Here is a 22,333-nt window from a genome sequence, read left to right as displayed (position 1 = left end):
TGGGTCGGAGTTGGGTTGAGCTGTGACATTTTTCTAGCAAAGCGCGAGGGCGGCGAAGAAGACGATGGAGAAACAAAAACAAAAAAACTACACGGCCACGTTTTCTTTCGGTTTTATCTAGCTAAAGCTAATGGCGGTGGGCAGTGGTGGTTGGTGCCGACACACACACACACACACACACACACATACGGTGGCAACAATGATCACGCAACACATGGTGGACATGGTGTATTGCTCTGGTTCTGCAAACGAAATACTTGTTTGATTTCAGACCAAACGAAGATCACTCAAAATATGGTGATTTTAACAAATGAAAAAAAAAGAAAAATATGAATGAAAAGCTAAATGAGACTAAACGAAAACAAAGATAACACTCATAAAAAAGAGCATGAAAATGTTAAAAAATGAGATAACTTTATAAGAATTATTTAAAGGAGAGAAAAAATGAGTATAAAAGCAACAAATTGGGTGAAAAAACTTCAAATGAGATGAAAATGGATTATCCGAAACATAATAAAAGTGCCAACATACAACACGGAAGGTACTAAAATAAAACAAACAGGAAATGAAAGAACACAAAAGCATGAAACAAATACACAATGGGGGAGTGGGGGAGGCAGAATCACGTAGCGATACAACATACGGAACCACGGAGGCGGCGAGATGAGCTTTAAAGTAGATAAAACGTACGCTTAGCAAGAGGGAAGCAAAAAGTAAGCCGACTTCACGAAACACGACACAGTAGGCGATGGTGTGAGTGTAAGAATGTGAAAGAGAGGCCAGCATGTGACTGTATGGGTGAAAACGGGACAGGGAAAGCGGAAAGCTTGCCATAGAAAGCTAGGATTTGGGTTGTGTTTCTCCCCTGGGCCCCTGTTTTTCGGTCTAGTCGGTCACTTTAATCTCCTGCAATCGAGAAGCGCGCACTTTCGCGATAAACGAAAGCCTGTGTGGTTTTCTTTCTATTTCTTTTTTTGTGTGGATAAAAATAACTAAAAACTTAATCTACTCAGAGGACACGCAAGCTAACGCAAAGGGGACGGTAAGAAATTAGCTCAAGAGTGGAGCAACAGCAAAACAGATGGGCTTCTGGCACCACCAGCACACGGTGTATGAAACAGAACAGAACAACACACGACAACAACAAACGAACGAAAGAAAAAAAAAACCCTCGGTAATCAAACAACAAGGACGTGGCAACGGAACGTAAAACACTGCACCTGCAATTATCATCATGCAGATAGTGAATACCTTCTCGTTGTCCGTCTCGGCAGCAACGTTTCCGAATCCGACCTGAAGCAGTAAGGATGGCGAGGCGCGTGTGTTTGTGTGGCGTTGGGGGAGGGGGGGGGAAGGATATTTGCGCCGAAGTTTTGATAACGATCGAACGGAAAGGAATCGGAAGGGAAAACAGGGCGGGATTAAGAGAAGAAGAAAAGAGTACTTTACATTAGGATTGAATTATCTCGGCTGGGCAAATCGTGTTCGTGCAAATCGTTGACATTGTGGACGGGGAGTCCTTCCCGAGCTGTCAATCATCCACACTTTAGCACACGTTCAGGATCGGTTCTGTCCACAACTAATCGCCTATTTGTGTGTGAGTGTGTGTGATTGTGTGCACGTCTCGTTCGAGTGACTGAAAATAGAACACAAAGGCACCGGCACCGGGGGTCGTGCTCTCGGGCCCATGACGGCCACCAAATTGGTTAAACTTTCTAGCCGTTTCCACACCGGGCGCGATGCTGCCGTGACGCTACGATGGGACGTGGTGTGCCCGCCCGGGAGTGCACGAATTCAATTTGGCGTACAAAAACCGACCGTTTGCTGGTAGAGCCACGGTTGTGTTATCTCGGGTGGCGGCTGTCCCGTCTGAAAAACGGCCCGAAGTGATGATGGTGCGCTGGGGAACAGTGTGTCCCTGTCAGTGTGTCATCCCTTACGACGCGATGTGGGATGTGGATCCCCTTGTTCACTGTGGACTGTGCTACCGACGGAGGGGGCGTTTCGGAGGGGCTGAACGGATCAATAGTTTAATTTGCTTACCGATGTCATACATGTCATGGTGAAGTACAGCGCCGTAACGTACATCGTTTTTCTCGACGGACCGTTCACCAGCTCCGGTGCATTGGATTCGTTGGACCAGATGTACGAGTACGGGCTCTGGGTAACGTTCGCCAGCTTCCACAGCCAGCTGTACTGTACCTGTGGACGTGCATGGGGGGTGATGGGAATTTCAACGGGGGAAGAGATAAAAGAGAGAAGAGAGCGCGTATTAGCTTTACATGTGCAAATATGTGTAAAATGTTAAGCGATCGGGTGCGGAACGTCGGTCCCGGGTGTTAAGGGACGACGTTGGCTTTGTGCTGGATTTGATTTAACCGGTGCATTGGACCGTTTTCCATGTTGCATGTTGCATGTTACGAACAGTTTTCTAACAATGTCTGCGGTTGCCCGCTCGGCTAGTGATTACTTTTAAGTTTCTAATTCTCCTCCCGCGCCCAAAACCTATTCCAATTGCAGCGCAGGATGATGGGTTAATTGTTTGCCATGCCACCATGTTCCTGTGTACCCCGTAACGTCCGCCTTACCCCGTTGTCGGCATCGCTCCGCCCGATCGAGTACCAGATGCAGGCCAGCCAGTGAGCGACCAGCATGTAGAAGCACAGTAACAGTATCAGCATGGCCGCACCGTACTCGAGATATCGATCCAGCTTCCGTACGACCCGGCCGAGCCGCAGCAGCCGCACCACCTTGAGCGCACTGAACAGCGATCCGATGCCCTGGAAGAGTGTGGCGAGAGAACGAAACCATCATTAGCATTATGTGTGTGGAGGAGGGACCCTCCACCGTTTTGGGGGTCCAGAATTGTCATCCGCAAGATGATGTTAAACGTTTACATCTTCATCGTGGTCGAACGCATTGAACACGTCGTACGGCAGACAGCTGAGCAGATCGATGATAAACCACGACTTCAGGTAGTTCATGCGGATCACCTTCGGGTCGCTCACGACCTCACCGCCCGGTCCGACAAACGTGGTGTGAAAGTTAAGCACTGCAAGCAGGTAGAACAACGAAAAACAAGCCAAAAGTAAGCCATTAACCACGCACGACCGTAATGGGCCATCAACTGGGGCCGGGGGCGATGGTATTCCGTACCGATGTCTATGAAAAATATTACATCTACTATCGAGTCGACTACCAACAGTGAAACATCCTCCGACGTCTTGTTCTTGAAGGCTACGTTGTATGGTACCTGGGAGAAAGTGTGACCATTAGTGGCTGTGTGTGTGTGTGCATTAAATTAGCGCATCAGCTACTTACCATAATTGCAGTATAAAATGTTAAACACAATATCACCCAATCCCAGATTGCTTTGAATGCACAATAATGCAGTAGTATATGCGGCGGCGTTTTCGGCGCTTCCTGGCGATACTGTGGCATAACATCGGCACTTAATGACATCATCTGTGCAGGGTGATGAGAGCAAAAATACCAACAAATATAATTAAATGATTAAAGGATGCTCTGCCTCCTTCGATCCTTAAAGGAAAGGTTCAGTGGCTTGCTACGTTTGGAAGCTCCTGTATCCCGTTTGGAAACTGATCAACAATCCTTCAGCCCTCTCTCTATCGCTCTCTCGCTCTCTCTCTCTCTCTATCTCTTTCCCCACTCCATCGTGTTGTTTTGCGTCTTTAATCCCTTCCCCTCCCAAAATCTAACCCTCCCGAAGAAAGGACGAAACGAGGGGATTGGATGATTTAAAATTAAAATTGTAATATCAACCCAGCGCCATGATAACAAACATCTGAATAAATAATGCACGGAATCGGGATCCACACGGTGGTGGACCCGACCCGGCCAGGTTGCACTTATTTTTCGAAAATAGCCCCCTCCGTTACTTCCTCCCCAGCCTCTCGTATGGAAAGTTACTGCCCTCCCGGGGGCGAGGTAGTCCTTTCTACGCCTTTTAATACGAAATTAGATGGATACGACGGCAACGGTCGTGTTCTGATGACGCGACGAGCCGCCACCGGACATTTCTTAACCCACTTACGCGCGCGCGCGCGCTCGATGGCAGTACTTACATGAGCTAGATTTGATTGCTTAGTAGGATCCTTTAGCGTAGGCAGGTGTGCACTGAATTGACGGCTTCTGGTCACGGAACGGGCCAGCTTGGCGAACTTGGAGAGTCCTGGGATTGGTTGTTTGTTTGTGTGTTTGTTTGTTTTATAGAGCGAAACAACCGGACCGTGTTTCGGGTGGGTGAGCAGAAGAGGGAAGAAGAAAAAGAGAATATTTAATTGCAGTTTTGGGTGAAAAAAAATGTCCTTAAATTGCCAAAAAACGGTCAAGCTTAGTGTACACAACTGCAAAAAACAACAACTCCGTACAGCAAAATGATGCAACAAGCGGCTTAGGTGGGATTTGAATGAATGGGATAACGATATCTCTATACAACATGTAACCGCAGTCGCAGGATTTCGAGAAAACAAAAAAAAACAACATCTTAAGCCTATCGTACACGGAAATGGATGGATGGATGTCCAAAAGGGCATTTCAACCGAAACGCCTAAATGGATGCAATGCGCACAGCAAAGAGGCGCAGTTTTTGGTGGAGCTTTGATTTGAGCAGAGCTGTCCTGTGGACGGATTTCGAGGTGGATGAGATTGAGTTTACACGGTATGAAACGCTGTTTACAACTTGTAGTGAAAAAAAAGCATAATGAGCTCAGGCGCACAATGAATTAATTTATGACACCACGTTTTCATTAGCGATTGTGAATGCAATGTGACCTGGCATAAGCTGAAGGGAAAAATTAACAACAACAAAAATATTCGTAAAATCTGTGCCAAAGCTGCAGAGGAGTGTAATAAATAACAAAACAATTGAAAGTGTGGATCGCACCGATGGGAAATTGATATTTGGCGGTACAATTTATGTCAAGCGATATAAATCAGTAGCTCAGGGTTGGAACGCAAACAAAAACGAATACTTTTTACCAGAAGTGTTTGGGGAGAGCGGTCCACGCAAACAACAAATCATTAGAAGAGGAAATGATTAATGGTCTTTTTTTGCTGCTGTTGTTGTTGTTGTTGTTGTTGTTGTTGTTGGGTAATGCTATCCTCTCTTGATGGCATGGTGGAACGGTTCCAGAAACGGGAAAAAGCCGTTTATAAAGAAAGAAGCGCCTTAAAACCTACTTCATAGATGATGGTGTACTACTTATCATGCGTTTGCCGTTCGTCTTCGACCCGATTCTGTTTATGGAGCTATGAGAGGATACGGCCTTCATTCATCCCACCACGCCGTTTGCTATCACGTGCGTGGTGCCTGCCTAACCGTTTTGCTTGTAGCAAATCAAAATTCATTTGAATTCAATCATCAACATGAATGCGTGCACGGGTTGAGAAAATCCACCTCTAAGAAAAGGCAAATGGTAAAGCATGCCGAGTAAGAAACCCCCCTCACACGCTCATCCTTCTTTGCTGCCGGAGGATGGTAATGTAGCCGCCCGTTCGATTTGCACAATTCAAAGAACCCCGCATTTCGCATTTAACGATAATCTTATAATCCTGTAATTGTATTCAAACATTATCGTTTGCAGCGTCGGCAGACCCGGGTTTTGGGCGAAACGCCTTCCAGTTGCCCTGGCAAGAAAGCATTAAGCAAACAACAACAACAACAACAACAAACGGCATCGCTCGGAGAAAGGTCATACGGTGAAAGCTCATCATCTGGCTGCCATTAAAAATGTACGCGCACCGTAGCATACATCGTGCGAATGGACTCAATTCACGCGGGCAAACGCAGGACGAAGCGCTCAACAAATTGCCATCCACTAGAAATGGGGAAGGATGTTCAAATAAAAGGTTTGAACACTTTAGTTTTCTTTCCTCCCGCTTGCGCCTCGCCCTTTCCCATGTTCGGGAATCATTCGAAGCCACTCGGAAGTCGAGCAATCGTATAACCTCCGTTCCGGGTGGTAAAAGATCCTGCCTCCACCGTCCCGACTGCTTGTAGAATGATTCAAAGGCGTTTGGGTCGTGTCGGCTGGGCTGGGTTCACAACCTTTCAATAATTCCGTTAACGTTTCGAATCGAACGAATCGAGCCTTCCTTTCACAAACTAACACCGCTTCCGTTCACTGAGTTTGGTTTGCCTTGCCTTCCCTTTTTTGACGTGCGGTTTTGACGTTTTGTTTGCCGAATCGTTGTCATTCACACAAATCAAAAGGCATCAACTAAAGGGGGAAAAAAGCAAAAGAAAAACGGAACGGAGTGATTGGTAGCTTTTTCCATGGCAAAAGGGCATTCTAGAAAAGCCCGTCATTCAACACCCATTTCTCTCACTCTCTCACTCTCTCTCTCGTGTTCTCTATATATCTGTTCCCGCTATTATGCCATCAACAATCATGGGGGAGAGCGCGGTGTTTTTCTTCATGCTTCCGGCCGCATCACCTCAACACAAACCCCAAACAAAGGGGCTGGGATGGCGGCGCCGAGCCGAGGTTGCGGGATCGGGTTTGGATAGGTTACAATTTCCTGTTGATCATGGCAATTGGTGGCAGGCGAGCTGAACTCCTTCGCGCTCCTGGCTGATGGTTGGAAATCGAGAATTGCTTATTCAAATTTGATTAACAAAGAAATCAGGCTTCCGGGGACAGAGGGCCAACAACAAGAGGCCGCTTCTGGCAACCACGAGCCAGGGGGTTTAACGATTTTTCTCCTACGTTCTTTTGCGCTCCATTCTTCTTGGCTGGTGTGCACGAGCGCGCTAGAAGCATGTTGCATCATTTCCCAACCGCCACTGCACGATTCCGGCCAGTGGGACAATCGAACCAAAGCAAAGCAACCTTCGAACGAAGGGGTGGAGTTGTAAGAAGCGGCAAGAGGGGATTCCGTTCGTAGTCGCTTCAAAATTGATCCCAATTCTTTTGATGGCGTTGATGGGAAAGTGCCCTTATGCAATCGTCGCCGATTGACGGGCGCAACCTGTGAATGCAACAGTGTATTCGGTGCTTCGGTCGTACTATTTCATCCATTTTTAATGTGCCTGCTGTTTTCATTTCGCCACGATAATATAGCTGTGCACAATGGGGCGCGAGAGTTATGCAACAAATGGCTGAGGGGGCGGGGTGTTGGAAAATATTTCCCAGAAAATGACTGGGATTGCATTTTCCGCCCTGGCCTCTGGGTCGGACGTGTGCAAACGACACGGCACTGAACAGTGATCGCTGGATAGTTTGCTTCCTTTTGCTACGCGCATTGCATTAATTAGGGCGCTCTGTTATGCGCGTTGCATACATTGCGGGGCATAATGCAAACTGACGCACAAAATATGCAAAAAAGGGAAGGAACCCATTATCAACTGTTCGATAGTCTGCAAGGACGAAAAAAAAATCCAATTAGAATATTTTTAGTCTTGCAACAAGCAGTTTGGATGGAATTTGGACTCCATTATAAAACATGGCATTTGCATTCGAGCATAGACAGGTTGGGCATTTCATCATTGCAGACCGTAAACAACACCGCACCCCCCCCCCCCCCCCCCCCCCCTTCTTCATCGGTTGCATGCAGTTGGTCGGCTGCCAGTCGGCGAAACAGTCGGAAATTCCTATTGTTGCACTGTACATTCCGATCAGTGCCGGAAATTCCTCGCACCCTTCGTACAAACCGCACACGGTACGGCAGCGTTCGAAGGGGGAATTAAATTCTACATCAATTCCGTACAGTTCCCACGTGCCATTCCGTGCCGCTTGCTTGCCGGTGGTTTTAAAGCCACAATCTCCCAGCCAACGACAAGCGCCGCTTCGCCCATCGCCCATCAAATATTGACTTATTGCCAATACGCGTCCACGTACACACACACACACAGACCACCACCATTGCCCTACTGTAAATGCCGCCCGTTTCCAGCGGGAACTTGTTGCTGTCAATGTTCGATGTGCTGTGGCAGCGGGGAGTCGCGAGGTTCAACGTCGAAAACAATAACGCCACTCAGAGACAGTCGGAAAGCGAAATCACAAGCTGCCATGCGTTTAACGGCGTGCTTACACAATTTCCGTTTTAGTGCTGCTCTAAACTGGCTCAGCCTTTCCCGCTTCGGTAGGAAAGGAAATGCGCCGGGCGTGCCGTTTTCAACCCCAGCCGACTGACAGCCGACCGACAACAACATTGTTTATGACCGCGCAATTTTCCCAACAATAGAGAGGCGCGCTCCCCGCCAACGGGAATAAGTCAAAGTTTGTTGTGTCTTTTACTTTCGGGCGGTTGTGTAGTTGTTTGAGCGCTCTTGGGACGATTTTTGTTTGTTTGGGCGATCCAGTTTGGGTCGAGCAGCGAATGTAGAATAAATCTTTAGGAAATGAATAATATGAGTATGAACATTGCATAACTTCAGGCGTTTGTGGAATCACGAATTTATAATTTTTGAAAGTTACGCCCCTCAAAGTATGCAATTCACACGACAAAGTATGTCGCTAAGTTCGATTTTATCCTGCATACGCTTTGCTAACCGTTTTTTTAACGCTCCCTTTCTACCAGCACCGTCCCAATGGGTTTGTTTTCGTCGCGGGCATGACATTTTAACTTTTCCCATTCCCCACATTGCAAAGGAATAGTTTCTACCCCGTACGTAAAACGATTTTTCCCTTGCCACCTTGGCGAAGGTCGTGAACCGACTGTAAGCACAAGCTCCATCCTTTTGTTCTCTCTTGCAACCACTCCTCCCACCCTTCCGGTTGGCAAAAGTTTACCGAAAAATCAAGAAAACAAAAGCAACTTTCGCAAACCCGCTCGGAAGCTGGGCGGCTACGGCACCAAAAGCGTTCACGCCTCCAATTTCCGTTTTGTAAAGTTTTCTGCGCCGCGGTCCGCACACGATTGAGCAGCTCCTCAAGTGTCAAGCGCCTTTTCGGTAGGTACGGCAATCGGTTGACGGAATTAATTTATTCGGGCTCGAGCTAATTTAATGCCATGTTTAATGTGCTGTGGCACAGGGGTAAAGCGGTAAACCCCCGTGCCTGGCGCGATGGATTTGGATTTGTGCGCGTTTTGTGTGCCTGGTGGTTTCGGTTGCGATTTCAAACGTGTGCACAAACGGCACCTCACAGCGATTGAAAAGTTCCAAAGCTCGTACGTCAGCTGTACGCTTAATTTAGAACGGTGCGAAAATAGTTTCGCTTAATCGAAACGTGGCGCTAAGCGAAAGTGGCAGTTTGATTTGTTTGTGAATATGCACGCGGGCATAGGTTGGCACTAATGAGAAGCAGCGTACGCAAATGGTTTGGTTTGGCAAACTGTCTAAAGCGTCCGAGGTTGTAAAACTGTGGAAACTATCAAAAAATGTACTAAAGAGCGAATGAAGCAATTATAGAATAAAAAAAGATTGCAAATTGTTTCACAACTTCTACAGCAGCTTGCGCACAACCGCAGTCAAGGTATGAACGCAAATATAGCAAGAAAGTGTTTAAAAAAAAAATAATAAAAAAAGCTGGCAAAACTCCCTATCCGATCAGCAAACTCTCTTTAGCAGTAGAAAGGAGCAAAGTGAAAAGTAAGTGGAGAAAGGGAACAAAAACGACAGAACACGATAGAACGTAACACTTACCAAGAACTGCTTGCGTACAAAGAAAAGGAAGAAAAAGAGAGAAAGTATCGAATAGAATAAACCGAAGCGAAGCACAGACAGAGAGAAAGTCAAAGTTGCGTTCAGGAGAGAACAAAACAGTTCAAAACAAAGCCGGAAACAAAGTCCAGCACGGTAGGATCGATCGAAAAACGAATGAAAACAATAAAACAACAACAATACACTGATCAATTTTGCTCCAATTAGAAAAGATGATAATTTGTTCATGTTTTCTTTCCCCGATCGTTCGTGTCTTCCGGGACTTCCGGGTTGCGTGATTCCCGGTGTGCCCCATCGGCACGAACAACAACCGAACGCCTATCGTTGTGTGGGTGAAGGTTCCATGCAAGTAGGGCGCGATTGAAGCAGTTAGAGCCCGTTTCCACAGCCCACTCTAATGTGTTTCTGGTAAGATATTCGGTCGCTTGAATACATTTCCCAATCTTTCCCAACCACCCCATGCCTGGGTAGAGTTCCAACGGCGAGGCCGTTCACATGATGGATGGTGTTTGGTTGCTCCACGGTTTTTGTCCGAGTCCGATGACGACAACAAAGGGAACAAATCGTCTTTTACACTGCACACCGCAGAGCAGTTACCCTGTAAACACTTACCTCCTTTCGTGTCCTCGCTGTCGATCGGTTGCTTGAGGGCGGTAATGTCCCGAAACGTCAGCAAAAACAGCACAACCAAATCCCGCTCGTTGCGAATGGGAGCGACCTGGAGCAGGAGCCATAGTGGCGTTTCTGTTGCAGAAGAAGGAAGCAGAATGGAGGAGCATTAGTAAATCGTGGGGACAAGGAAAAATCGATCACTAGAAGCGGTGGTGCATAATGGTGGTAATGGTGGTAATACGCGTCTCGACCATTGCGACCATTGTGACATTGGAGCAGTGTCGTGGGAAGTGCCGATCCGTGGGCAACGGAGCCACGACAACGAAGACTAGCAACCGATCGATCGGATTCGGATCGGAAAAAAGGCAACGCGCGAACACTACTCGAACGTACTCGAACCTTTCGGAAAATGGCCTCCCTCGCTTCCTGTGCGCGCCTGCTTTTTTTTTGAACAGTCATCGTGACCGTGACATGGCGGTGCAGCGTTCGGAGCGTGCCTTACCTGGCACGACCGGGGGTCCTGGGACGTCCACCAGGTAGGTGCTTCATTAATCATCGCGCCCAAACACTCCAGAGCGCGTATCGATCAAAACCCCGAACTTAATTGGATCAAGAGTTAAGCCGGGCGGTTTCGTTCGTTCAGTGCTGTTCAGTCGGACCACAGGGGCGAGGGACTGTGGTCTGCAGTCGAATGTGTAGGTATCCGTGTGACTACTTACTGTTTTTCTTGTAGAGTAGCACCTCGAACTGGTCGTGCTGCTGGTGCTCTAGCGCGTACTCAACCCGGGCCACCGTCTCCTTCTCCGTCAGCTCGCCGTACATGAAGCCGCACCTAATGTGATAATACGGGAAAAAGAAAGGCAGAAGGGGAAAGCCAGCAAAATGAGATATGCGCTAAATCGGATTTCGAGCCCCGGAGGGGGAGGGGGGAGCACCATGTATGGGACGCAGCACGTGTAATACGCTCTGCGCGCTAAAGCATTAAGCATTAGCGCGTATTTTAAGGATCCAAGTACTGCTGCTGCTGTTACTTTTTACCTTTTAATCTGCTGCGCCCTTTCTGTAGGTGTGGGTGTGCGTTTTTTTTAGTTCTCATTTGTTGCAATGAGGAGTTTTGTGCCCTTTCCCCAGCCCCCAGATAGACCACTCCGGTCGACTTACCTGCATGACTTTTGCATAACTTCAGCACGATTATAGCCGCTAATTTTACAGAAGGCCTCATTGCAGTACACGATGGGGAAATCAACGATTTGAGCGTTAGCTAATAGAAAGGAACTGTCCGCTGGAATGAGAGTAAAGAGAGAGAGAAAGAGAAAGTTAGTGAAAAACGAACTGGGAAATGCAGAACCAACAAAAGGATAATGATAAGGATGATTTAACAGCAGCTTAACTGATAAAGATAATTGAAGGAGAAGGTGTAGCAGAAGGACTCAGGACTCGCTAGCAGTTATGATATACTCATCCTATGTATTACAAATAAAGAGTAGTGTATGGCATGACGATGCCAAATACGATGACAATGACACAGAACGATGACATGCCTGTATGGGTAATGGGATAAAATGGAAGAATTCCTGATATAGTGACACAGCACAGTAGGCGAGGAGCCTGAGGGAGCTTCAATTGAAACCGAACGCTAAGGAAAAGCTCAAATATTTTCAAATTATTATCCCGTCTTCACGTTTACTTGTCAAATGCAAAATTCATTATACTACCAGCGTTCAATCCTTGGCACAGGAAACTTATACTTCCTTATTTAGGAGCCTATACACAATATTTATTTCCAGCATCTCGTTGTACGCCATTGCTGTAACATGTTGAAAAATTCCAACAGGCCTCGCCGCCCTTCCTGTCGACTCACTCTTCTCAAAACACTTCACAATCTCATATTTTCATTGCATCTATTTAATAAAGCTCCGGCTGTCAAACTGTACCAGCCCTATATGTGTGTGTGAGAGAGAGAGTACGCCCCATCAGCATGAAGCGCACTCGGCACTCGGGATTGTTTGCAAATTCCTTATCACTACTGCCGGCGTCAACCACCGACGCCAAACCAACCTACCAACCAAAGGGGCAGATGAGGAGGAGCGATAGCGGTGGTGAGGGAGCGGACATTCTTCACGTTGATTGATTTATGCAAAAACATTCAACACAAGCACCCTTCAACCGATGGGATCGGCCACTTCAGCTAGCGCTCGCCTTGGCAGCCGTCTACAGGCAGAAGAGTGCCCAGTACTCCGCTATCTGTAATGAGGACGATGATCATGGTGATGCGAAGGATGATGCTTATGATGGAAGTGTGTACATTTAACTCGACGAGAGAGGGAGAGAGAGAGGGAGAGAGAGAGAGGGAAAAAAAACCTCTCAACAGTCCTGAAATGCGCTTTTGTTCATAAATTGTTCCGAAGCTTTCCGGAAAATGATCATGCCTGTCAGGGCAAATGGATAGGAACTACCTCTACTGATAAACCGTGGTGATTCCACTGCCGTTCAATCACATTCCAAACGATGCTGCTTCGTATTCGTTTGTTCATATATTTTTCCAGTGCAAGATGGTTGTAATTTTCAAAAATAAATGGCGCTGACGTTAACAAGCGGGATAGCATTTATCAATCAGCCATCAATCTTTCATGGTAAGAAAGAGCGTGTCAACTGTTAGGTGTGGGTTTGTATCCTTAGGAAACACAGTCCAAACTGCGAAAAAAGAAAAGCATCTGTAGGTGAACGATCAGGGAAACGACCAAAAAAACCTAACTCGTTTCCCAAAACGTGAGCTTTTGTCACTTCTTCCTGCAGCAGAGACAATATGAGGAGAACTAAAAGTCGACCAAACCGGACGTTTGCCAAAAAATGTTATACAAACATCTTACATTCGATTTCGCTATATTTTGTCTGTAAGTTTCATCTATTTTTCGATGTTTGACAGTACGCATTAATGTTTGTCTCTAAAGTCCGGGGGGTTGCAGCTTGAGTAAAATTTAACGAGAAATGTTGTGTTTTTATGCAATATTTCATTAAATTTTCACCATAATGTAGCTAATCGTACACGAAAACAGAGGAAATTTAATTACCTAACTACAAAAAAACAGAAATGAATAAAAATTTCAAACTTTTTAATCAAGAAATCATGCTAAATTGATGATTTAAACGTATTTTCGTGTGATTACTCGCTTACCATTATAGGACATTATAAGAAAATGCATATAATATATCATGTTAGCATGTTTTATGGATTAAATTAAATTGGAGAATTTAATTTATTTTCTTTTCATGTAAGATAAGACATATTCTGATTAATATTTAGTTAAATATAGCTAAAATAACAACATTTCACTTTCACTCAAGCTGTAAGGTTACACCATGCCTAGAAAATTTATGAAATTTCATTAATTATTTCACACAAAAAAACTATTTCAATTACAGGCTTTTATTGTGTTTTTCTAATGTCAAATTACAGTTGTCATAAATCTGGCCAAATGCCTTGCAAACTTAGCATGACTCCAACAAGAGTTATAAATTGTCGACTTATATACAAAAATAGGTGCGTCAGAGTCAAAGATTGAGGCGTTAGAGACAAACATTGATGCCTTAGAGTCAAAATTTAGCGGCAACGACTGAACAACAATGGTTTGTTTTGCAATTAGCAGCTATTTTTGGTGTTTTCGAACGAAAACGCCATCCCTAATGCATTCAATTCTATGTGTTTGCATTATACCTCTCGCCTGATTGGGACGGGTTTGTCACTTTTGCCACGGACAGAGCTCTTCTTTACAATCGACAAGCCATTTGCTCAAAGGTTGACAAATTTGTAAACTATGTTATCGCTGCCGCCCACCACGCGCCTAAGCAATGAAAATACCATTTTATGTGCGTTTTTAGATTATTTTAATTACCGCTTTTGTGCTGACACGCCGAAGAACAGGGCAATAAAACGAAACCCATTAGTGTAACCGGCATCTCAATGTTGCGAGAGCTGCGACACTGCGATTTTAACACCACATCTTGGAAGACAAAAGCTTTACCGGGAGTGGTAACTTTCTTTCTCAACAATCTGAGAGCTTGAGTGGATGTGTGTGTGTGTGTGTGTTTAACGAAACAACATTTGCACCAGCTCAGCAGGAAAAACCCCCCGGTACGAGCTTCTTAACGGCAATCCGTCACCTAAACAAACACACAAACCGAACACACTGGAAACAAACACGGTAAAATCAAAACAGAGCAGCTTCCTCCAGCGCTGAGATGGGCAGGGGTGGCAAAATCGAACGATGCGCTTTTACTATTTGGGAAGGGCAGCGAAGGATGCAGCCCTCACACACACACACACACACGGAGTGGGAGTAAAGGAATTGGATTTTCCCGGGCATGACGCAAAAGAAAAAACGCTGACGAAAGGCGAAACACAAGAGTGCGCCATAAAAACATTGCTTTCGCCGCACCGTCCCATCGTCATCGTGGCCGAAAGTGGGGGGGGGGGGGGGACGTGTTGAATTTCATCGCCTTTCCCATGCCCCCTCTCACCGTCCTTTGTGGGTGGCCTTCGACACACACACTATGGAGCGAGTGAGTGTGGCCATTTATTTAGGACGAACATATTGACCAACCGTTGCCACTGCTACTGAACCACCGCTGCTTTCATCGACTGCGGTCCCTCTTCGGTTAAGGTGGGCTGGATGAAAATGGGGGGGGGGAAAGGTTCAGTGAAAATCATTACCACAGAAGGGTGGAGGGATGTAGCGAGGATCACACATATCCGTGGGAAAGAGGACAATCAAAACGGTTAGAGTGGGGGAGGGTAAGGGTCCAATACTTACGCTGCGAGTTCGAGCGCCGGATAATGTTTTCCAGAAACGTGTTCTGGGGAGCGACGAGCCCCCTCCGTCCGCCGGGCATCGTGGATCACTGGCGGGGTGGGAGGATGGGTTCGAGGGACGAAGGTTCGATGCCGGTTAGCGGGTAGTGGGGCAGCAGTGTTGCCAGCGTGTCTATGTTGCCTGCAGCAACTCGCCTTGCACGCGCGTTACGCGACTACGATCGATTCTTATCAACACTGGCCACAGCACGGCCGGCCGTGGATGAGCATACTGGAACCTGCACCTTGCTGCTCACCCTGCACACACACTCACACAAAAGCCCACACAATATCTACACACTATCACTATCAGCGGAAAAAAGGAACTTGGAACTGATACTTGTGCCTCGCGCTCAAAAGCCCTTTCGCGCTGCCGTTTGTAGCTTGCTGAAGGACTTTGTGTTTTTCTTTTATGATTTGCTTTCTCTTCCTTCCACTCTTCCAGCACGTTAATTCTGCTTGTATTTTAATTTTTCACAAACACAGCCACACACACACACGCGCGCTCGAGTTGCTCACTTGGGCAGCTTTCACACGACACCACCGTGGACGTGCCGCGATCTGGTCGGTTCGGTAGCAACACCGACGACGGGTGGATGTGCAGGGCTGCTGCTACTGCTTCTACTGCTGCTGCTGCTGCCGGACAGGACGTTCACCACCCACGCGTACATGTTCGTACATTTGCCGCGTATAGTGGCAATTACTCTGCAATCACTACACCACCAACACACCACGCGTTACAACACCACTCCAGCCACACACGCACTTCACTGTGGCACTTTTCTTACATGCTTGACTTTATTACACATATATATAGATCGATGTGGAGAGGAGAGAGCGCGCGCGCGGTGCACTTCGAATTTACATCTGCTAATCGATATATCCCGCGGCACTGGCGAAACAGGCACACAGTGTATGTGTGCGTGTGTGTGTTTGCACAATATCCAGGAAAGGCAGGATATGATGATGATGCACACACAACACACTATCGACCGCAGCCGCACACACAGCACAACAACAGTAGCGCACTTTCCCTGCAGCACAGCAGCACACTATCGGGCATTGGTTGGGCTGGGATTATAATTCATGTTGTTTTTTATTCACACACATTTTATACACACCCACACACAGTTCACTTTGCGTTTGAAAACTCTATCCTGAAAAGCACGGGGAATATACAAAGGTGAAAGAATTAATAACATTATTCTTTGTGAATGCGAAATGACTATCGATCAGAGAAGGGAATTGGGCGGAAAGAGTGTGGAGAGGGAGAGTCGGCACTGCCCTATTATTTTAATTGTACCGTTCACATCTTCACAAGTCACACAAGTAAAATAAAGTGGTCCACTTCAGTTTTGCGAGGAAAAACTACATAGTCTTGCTACACGAAAGGTATAACAACAATAACAGCAAGGGCCTTTGGGTCCGGATGAGAACACTACTGACGGCCGGCGGTGTGCAGCGCCGACCGCTTACGCACGGATCTATTCAGATGAACACGAATTATCGCTTCATTAATGGATTTGCTTTAGCTGCCACAGCGTATCGCACTGCGTTGGTTTTCGAATGCAAAGGATTACAAGGATTGGGAAAATTATACCAAAACGGATCTCTTGAATTAATGTGTTAAAATGATGTGTGCTCATTTCTGACTTTTATGACTATTTACATATTTTCTAGGTATCTGTAAGCATTGTTTTCGATACAAAAATGATTAAATGGCCCTTATAATTATAATACATTCGACATTTGCGCTTCATTTATAGTGTCTTCATGTTTTAGTGTACATGTTTTCTCAGAGGTTAATAAATTTGTTTGAACCTAATTGCAACTTGCTGATACTCTTATCGCACTATCATTATCGAACAACCACCAATCATTACATTTTGCAACACGAGCAAACTATCAAATCGCTCTCTTCCCACTACACTTCCGATCCTACTTCTGAATCCTTGCAACCACACCAAACCCGTACCCGTACATGCCCCCACACAGCAAATTCACACACAAAAGCTCTCGCCGCTTTATGGACGTGTCACCGGCATGCAAAAGACACTAATTCTAACATTTGAATAAACATTACTTCCCACACACCAAGGGGGCACCCACCCACTAGCTTCGGTTCAATCTGATGATGAACACAGAAATAGGGAACATCATCCTTTTTGCTCGTACCGTGCAAGGCAGCCCCATTCCTTCGCTTTTCTGGAACGGATACCTAATTAGGTGGTCCTTCATTTGAATATTCCATTCACCGTGTCACCCCGTGGCAAAAACGGTAGGGTGACGGAGGTTCATAAAGTAACAATAAACGGCAAACAAAAAAAACCCTTTGAAACTCAACCTACAACCTCCGTTGACATTCATGTGTGTTGTGCTGTTGCTAACATCATGTACGCCTCGTGTAAGGAACAGTTGCCGCAAAAGTTTGTACCCCGTTGTGGCTCATGTACCCCCCGTCCTTTCTCCTTGCTGACTGGAAAGGTCATTCCGGGTGGACCTTCCGGGAATTATCACCCCTGACAGTGTGCGATGTAGCGCGACACACTAACCTAGCCGCCTACGGTGGCCAACTGCGCGGGTCTACGACGCATGCAAACCGTTAATATGTGGCGCATATGTGATTGATTGAGGTCACCGCATGTACAAATGTGTGTGTGTGTGTGTGTGTGTGTGAGAGAGAGAAAGGGAGGGGAGAGGGGAGAACACACATACAGTAGAAGGACAATGATTGGCTGGCTTCCGCGTGACCTGGCCCCGTGACGAGCGCCGTAACAGTGGCGACCTTACTTGGCGTTGCAAACTCACGGTCATTTGAAAATCAAATACTCTCACGCCTGGGTAATACCGCGGGTCGGTTCCCCATACCACCCCGCCCGCCGGGGGTGTTACCCACCATTAAAAGGTAGGGTAACAGCGGGATGGCACAGGGTAGCGAGAGTGTTTATAACATTTTTTCCTTCTTCTTTCTCCTCGCCCTCTCGACGGTCGCCGCACGCCACCACCCATAAATCCTGCCCGTGCGCCATAAATTTTGCCTTGAGGCTTATTTATGCAAATTTAGCCTTCTTGCTACTTAAAACCGTTGCTCGTAGCGTGTGGTTCACCTAAACTATTGTGTGTATGTATGTGTACCTGCGCGCGCGTGTGTGTGTGTATAGGTGTTTGGAGCACCTAAATACCTTGCCGATGTTCCTGCAGGAGCACCGTACAGCGAATGAGAGTGAAACTAGGCAAGCAACCACCGGGCAACGCTGCAGCTACATACACACTTTAATTGAAGTTTTACTGCTATACCGAATAGATTGCACAACCAGGGTGGCCACCCTTCCCTTACGCTCTCACGCTTCCTCACTCCCGAAGCGGAAGTTTAAGGATAGTTCACCCTCCCTTAATGGCTTCCAAACCTCCCAAGTATCATTAAAGCTCGGTAAGCCTCGCAATGAAGTAAGCGCTGGGAACTGATTCGAGCGTTTCAACGCCACAAACATACACAGCGTGAACGAGAACGTGGAATAAGGATTTGGTCCGCTGTGAATAATTCAATCCAGCAATGGAAGTGTGCTGCAATGGAGGTGGACGGGCGTGCAAGCATGAGCATAAAATCCACGCCTCTATTCATCATCCCGAGCACCGGGATCCCGCCGGCATGTATAAGGGACCGCTCGCTTAGGGGCAGTTAAAATGAGCGACGTTGACTGGAGCATAAACGTACCTCGGGCGGTCCTACCTTGGATTACTGTGTGCGGTCCTTTATCCCGTGCCAGAGGATGGGTTATAAATAGAGGGTTACGTTATTTTTAAAACACAGCACCTTTAGAAGCAGACTGCCACTGTTTGCGGGCTATTCAAAGCTTCGTGCTCTATGCTCGCTCGATGAGTGATGGAGCTAAATATATACACACACACATACACGTGCGCGCGCGCGTCCAAACACCTGGAAGTGGTGTGGCGGAAGCGGAAGATGGAAGCAGTCTATTGAGTTATGCATATCTGCGCTGAATGACAGGAAGCAGCACAAAGCTGGCTTTAAAGCATGGGATTGTAGGGCGCGGCCGTGTTGAAAGAAACCATTGATTGCTATGGAAACTATCGCGTTAGTGGTTGTAAAGGGTGCAGATAAGATTGACTCTAATGAGATGGAATCATCCCAAGGAGGATACAGCTTATGAAATCAATCTCACGTACGTAGTAGTGCAGTATGAAAAGCAGGGATTTACTTCAAACCGTTGGAATGGAAGTAATATTAGGAATTAACAGTTCTACTATATGGGGAGTTTTACGATTCCAGCCAGTGGTTCTACACGAAGTTTGACATTTGCCGGGTGTAACTTTGAAGCCACACGCCAGGTTGTCATAAAGCGTACATCAATCTGACCTAATGTAAACTAATACTGAAAAGGATAGCTCATATATGAGTTAATTCTTTACTGATATTTTGTAGTAGATATCAACAAAATTGGTTTGAGATAGATTAGAATTGACAAAATCCAACATTGAAGGGGAGCTTTTAGGATACTAGCCAGCTGTTTAATATGGAGTTTGACAGTTGCCGTCTAAAATCATACCCACACTCTATGCAAAATCAGACGCAAAACTACTCTCAGTATTTCTGCCTAGATTATTTCTGTCTATCAAATATCTAGGTTGGTGGTCTGGGTCTGGTCTGGTGGTACAGTCGTCAACTCGTACGACTTAACAACATGCCCGTCATGGGTTCAAGCCCCGAATAAACCGTGCCCCCATACGTAGGACTGACTATCCTATCCTGCTATGGTAACCAAGGAAAGAGAACAGGTCAATGCGTTTAGAGTAAATTGACAGAAAGCCATGGGAAAATTTTGATAGTTAAATTGATCATTGTTTAGGTTAAGCGATGAGCGAATGAGAGTTTAGTTCAGCATTATGCACTCATTTCCTTTTAGAATATTATAAGCATTAGAATCCAATTAGAATATTACATGGCTGATACTATCCAAGGATCTTTTTTATTCGTCGCCGGGTTATAAGCAAAGGACGATGAGCATATTGTATTCCGATTGGATGTTTCATTTAACTCTCAGTGTTTAATTGAAAGTAAATTGGACTTATTTTACCCAGTTGGAACATGTACTGTGCTGGCAAACAATGAAAAAGGTTATCAACGTTTCTGAGTCTGCAACTGAGAGTACGGTTGTTGTGCCAAAGAAGAAGAATATCTAGGCTATATTGAGTCAAGAAAGACTAACAAAATGTTTTAAACGATTTTTTTTAATTTTAGAAATGTAATACAGTCTGTATGACTGTGACTGAAACCCCCGAAATGAAGTAAATCTCCTCTCAACAGATATTGCTATGAAATTGCACCAAAAACGATCATTTTAAAGCAGTCGACAAACCGACAAAAGCCTAATCGGCTGCCGTCCTGCATTCATCCAACTGTGGCTTCTGAATCGCAAATTGTAAGCTCGGTGAGAGTTAATAACAGATGTGTGGGTTTTGATAAACATGTTAATCCCCTCTTAAATGGCGGTGCGAATCACACTGCTAGCGGCCAATGCAAACGGAGTGAAAGCTCTCGATCACTACAATCGGCTGGCAATCAGGCACACATCGAACCGATTCCTCTCCATAGCCCGGAAGCCGTAAATTTGATCGACCATTTACGGTGCGATTCGTGAAGCATCAGCTTCCAAGCTTGCCCGGCAGCTCGAGAGAGAGAGAGCGAGAATAATTGCAAAATTAATTGCCAGCTTAAGGAAAAGCACACACACACAAACACACGTATGCGTCTGCATGGTAATTGCATGACGCCACCGTTGCCGGCACGGTTTATGTCGCCAGCCGGCCCCTTTCCCCCCTCCCCGTTCGGCGTCATGCGAAGCCAGAGCGCACATAATGATACCGAGCGAGCGGGCCCTGCTTTTCTTCGCCATCTCCTCCACACCGACACCGGGATACGCCGGATCGAGAATGCTTCCCTGTGCCCGTGCTATTTACCGGCATGATAAATGCTGCAAAATCTTCCACGTACGTAGCGGCGTATGCAATGGCGCCGGTGTCGGTATCCTTCGGCAGACCGGGGGAGTCTGTCGTTCGTATTCAGCCAGCCGCCTAGCATCCGTCTGCTGCTAAAACGGAGCTGAGCTGCTGAGCTGAGGGTGTCGCTGGGCCACCAATCCGGCCACCGCATGACTATTTCATCAGCGTTCTCAGTCATGGCTCGTGGTCATGGCTCTCCCACCATCATGGGATGATTTCATTCTCCATCAATTTGTTCCTCCAGCGTCTTCGGAGGTGGTGCCGGGCAGATGTGACAGCAGATGTGTGACGCTACTATGGCGCGCCACAGTGACACACACACACACAGATAACTAGGTAAAACAAAAAAAGGAAAAAGCAACGGAAACGGTTGCACACAAAAGCAACCAAAAAAGTAAGATGAGCTGGAAAACCGAGATTCCGTGCGACAAAAGTCATGCACACACACAAACACCCACATGAGAAGGGATCCGGTTCATTGTACGTACGAGGGTGGGGTCAAAAATCGATATTCAGATTATCTTGATTGTACTTCGAAATGGGTGAGGATGGGTAGTAAAACAAAAACAAAAACTCTTACAACTCCAACCGAAAACGACCCAACCTTGGAAAGGCAAAACACACGCACATACATTGACCTTTTGCTTTCGTTCCGCGTGCATAATCGAGCAGTGGACATTAAGGCGAAGTGTTATGGGCAGCACGGCCCCCCAACACAAGAGACCGGGAGCGGAAGAAGACAACATTCTTTTACGGTCAAACCGTCACCGTCCTTTACCGGCGACTGGGCGCCCGCTTCCTACGCTGGACACGCGGTAGGAAGGTTGTCGCAAAATCGCATTCAAATCAAGGGGTAATTTGATCGCAGCAACCATCGATTTGGTTTATTGCGTTTTCCCTGTGGTTTCCGCTGGCCCAAATTATCACCGTTTTACAATTTTAAGCAGGCTAACTCGGGACAGGAACCTTCCCAACCAGGGGTGGGTGCGATGTATATATATTTTTAGCACGAAAAAGGGTATCGTTTCAGTCGCTTCATCAGTTCACATGATCAATGACCGGGCGTAATGTATCTACTCCCTCTTCACCCTGCAGCCGGGTGATGCTGAAGTGCGAAGAAGCTCATTTAGTATTCATTATACAGTTTTACAGGCAACAACGAACCGAAAAGCGGATAAAGCGAAGCAGTTTTGCAGTAGAGGGAAGCCTTTCCTTTGGCCCGC

The 22,333-nt window shown here is 46.5% G+C and overlaps 1 protein-coding gene across 2 annotated transcripts in view; it reads right to left on the bottom strand.

The window, feature by feature from the left end:
* Positions 1–22,333, bottom strand: part of LOC1273247 (potassium voltage-gated channel protein eag) — a 46,180-nt gene that overhangs the window by 11,386 nt on the left and 12,461 nt on the right. For both annotated transcript variants that reach the window (XM_061641987.1, XM_061641988.1), the window contains exons 2-12: positions 15,052–16,246; positions 11,402–11,522; positions 10,960–11,072; positions 10,241–10,372; positions 4,086–4,192; positions 3,322–3,465; positions 3,157–3,253; positions 2,898–3,052; positions 2,589–2,780; positions 2,044–2,202; positions 1,221–1,293 (exon numbers count right to left, since the gene is read on the bottom strand). In XM_061641987.1, coding sequence (XP_061497971.1) covers positions 1,221–1,293; positions 2,044–2,202; positions 2,589–2,780; positions 2,898–3,052; positions 3,157–3,253; positions 3,322–3,465; positions 4,086–4,192; positions 10,241–10,372; positions 10,960–11,072; positions 11,402–11,522; positions 15,052–15,130 — 1,372 coding nt within the window. In that variant the 5' untranslated portion in view covers positions 15,131–16,246. The remainder of the gene's footprint in view (positions 1–1,220; positions 1,294–2,043; positions 2,203–2,588; positions 2,781–2,897; positions 3,053–3,156; positions 3,254–3,321; positions 3,466–4,085; positions 4,193–10,240; positions 10,373–10,959; positions 11,073–11,401; positions 11,523–15,051; positions 16,247–22,333) is intronic.

Source organism: Anopheles gambiae, chromosome 2 (assembly GCF_943734735.2).
Source record: "Anopheles gambiae chromosome 2, idAnoGambNW_F1_1, whole genome shotgun sequence".
NCBI classification, from domain to species: Eukaryota; Metazoa; Arthropoda; class Insecta; order Diptera; family Culicidae; genus Anopheles; species Anopheles gambiae.
This window is presented reverse-complemented; position numbering and strand designations above follow the sequence as displayed.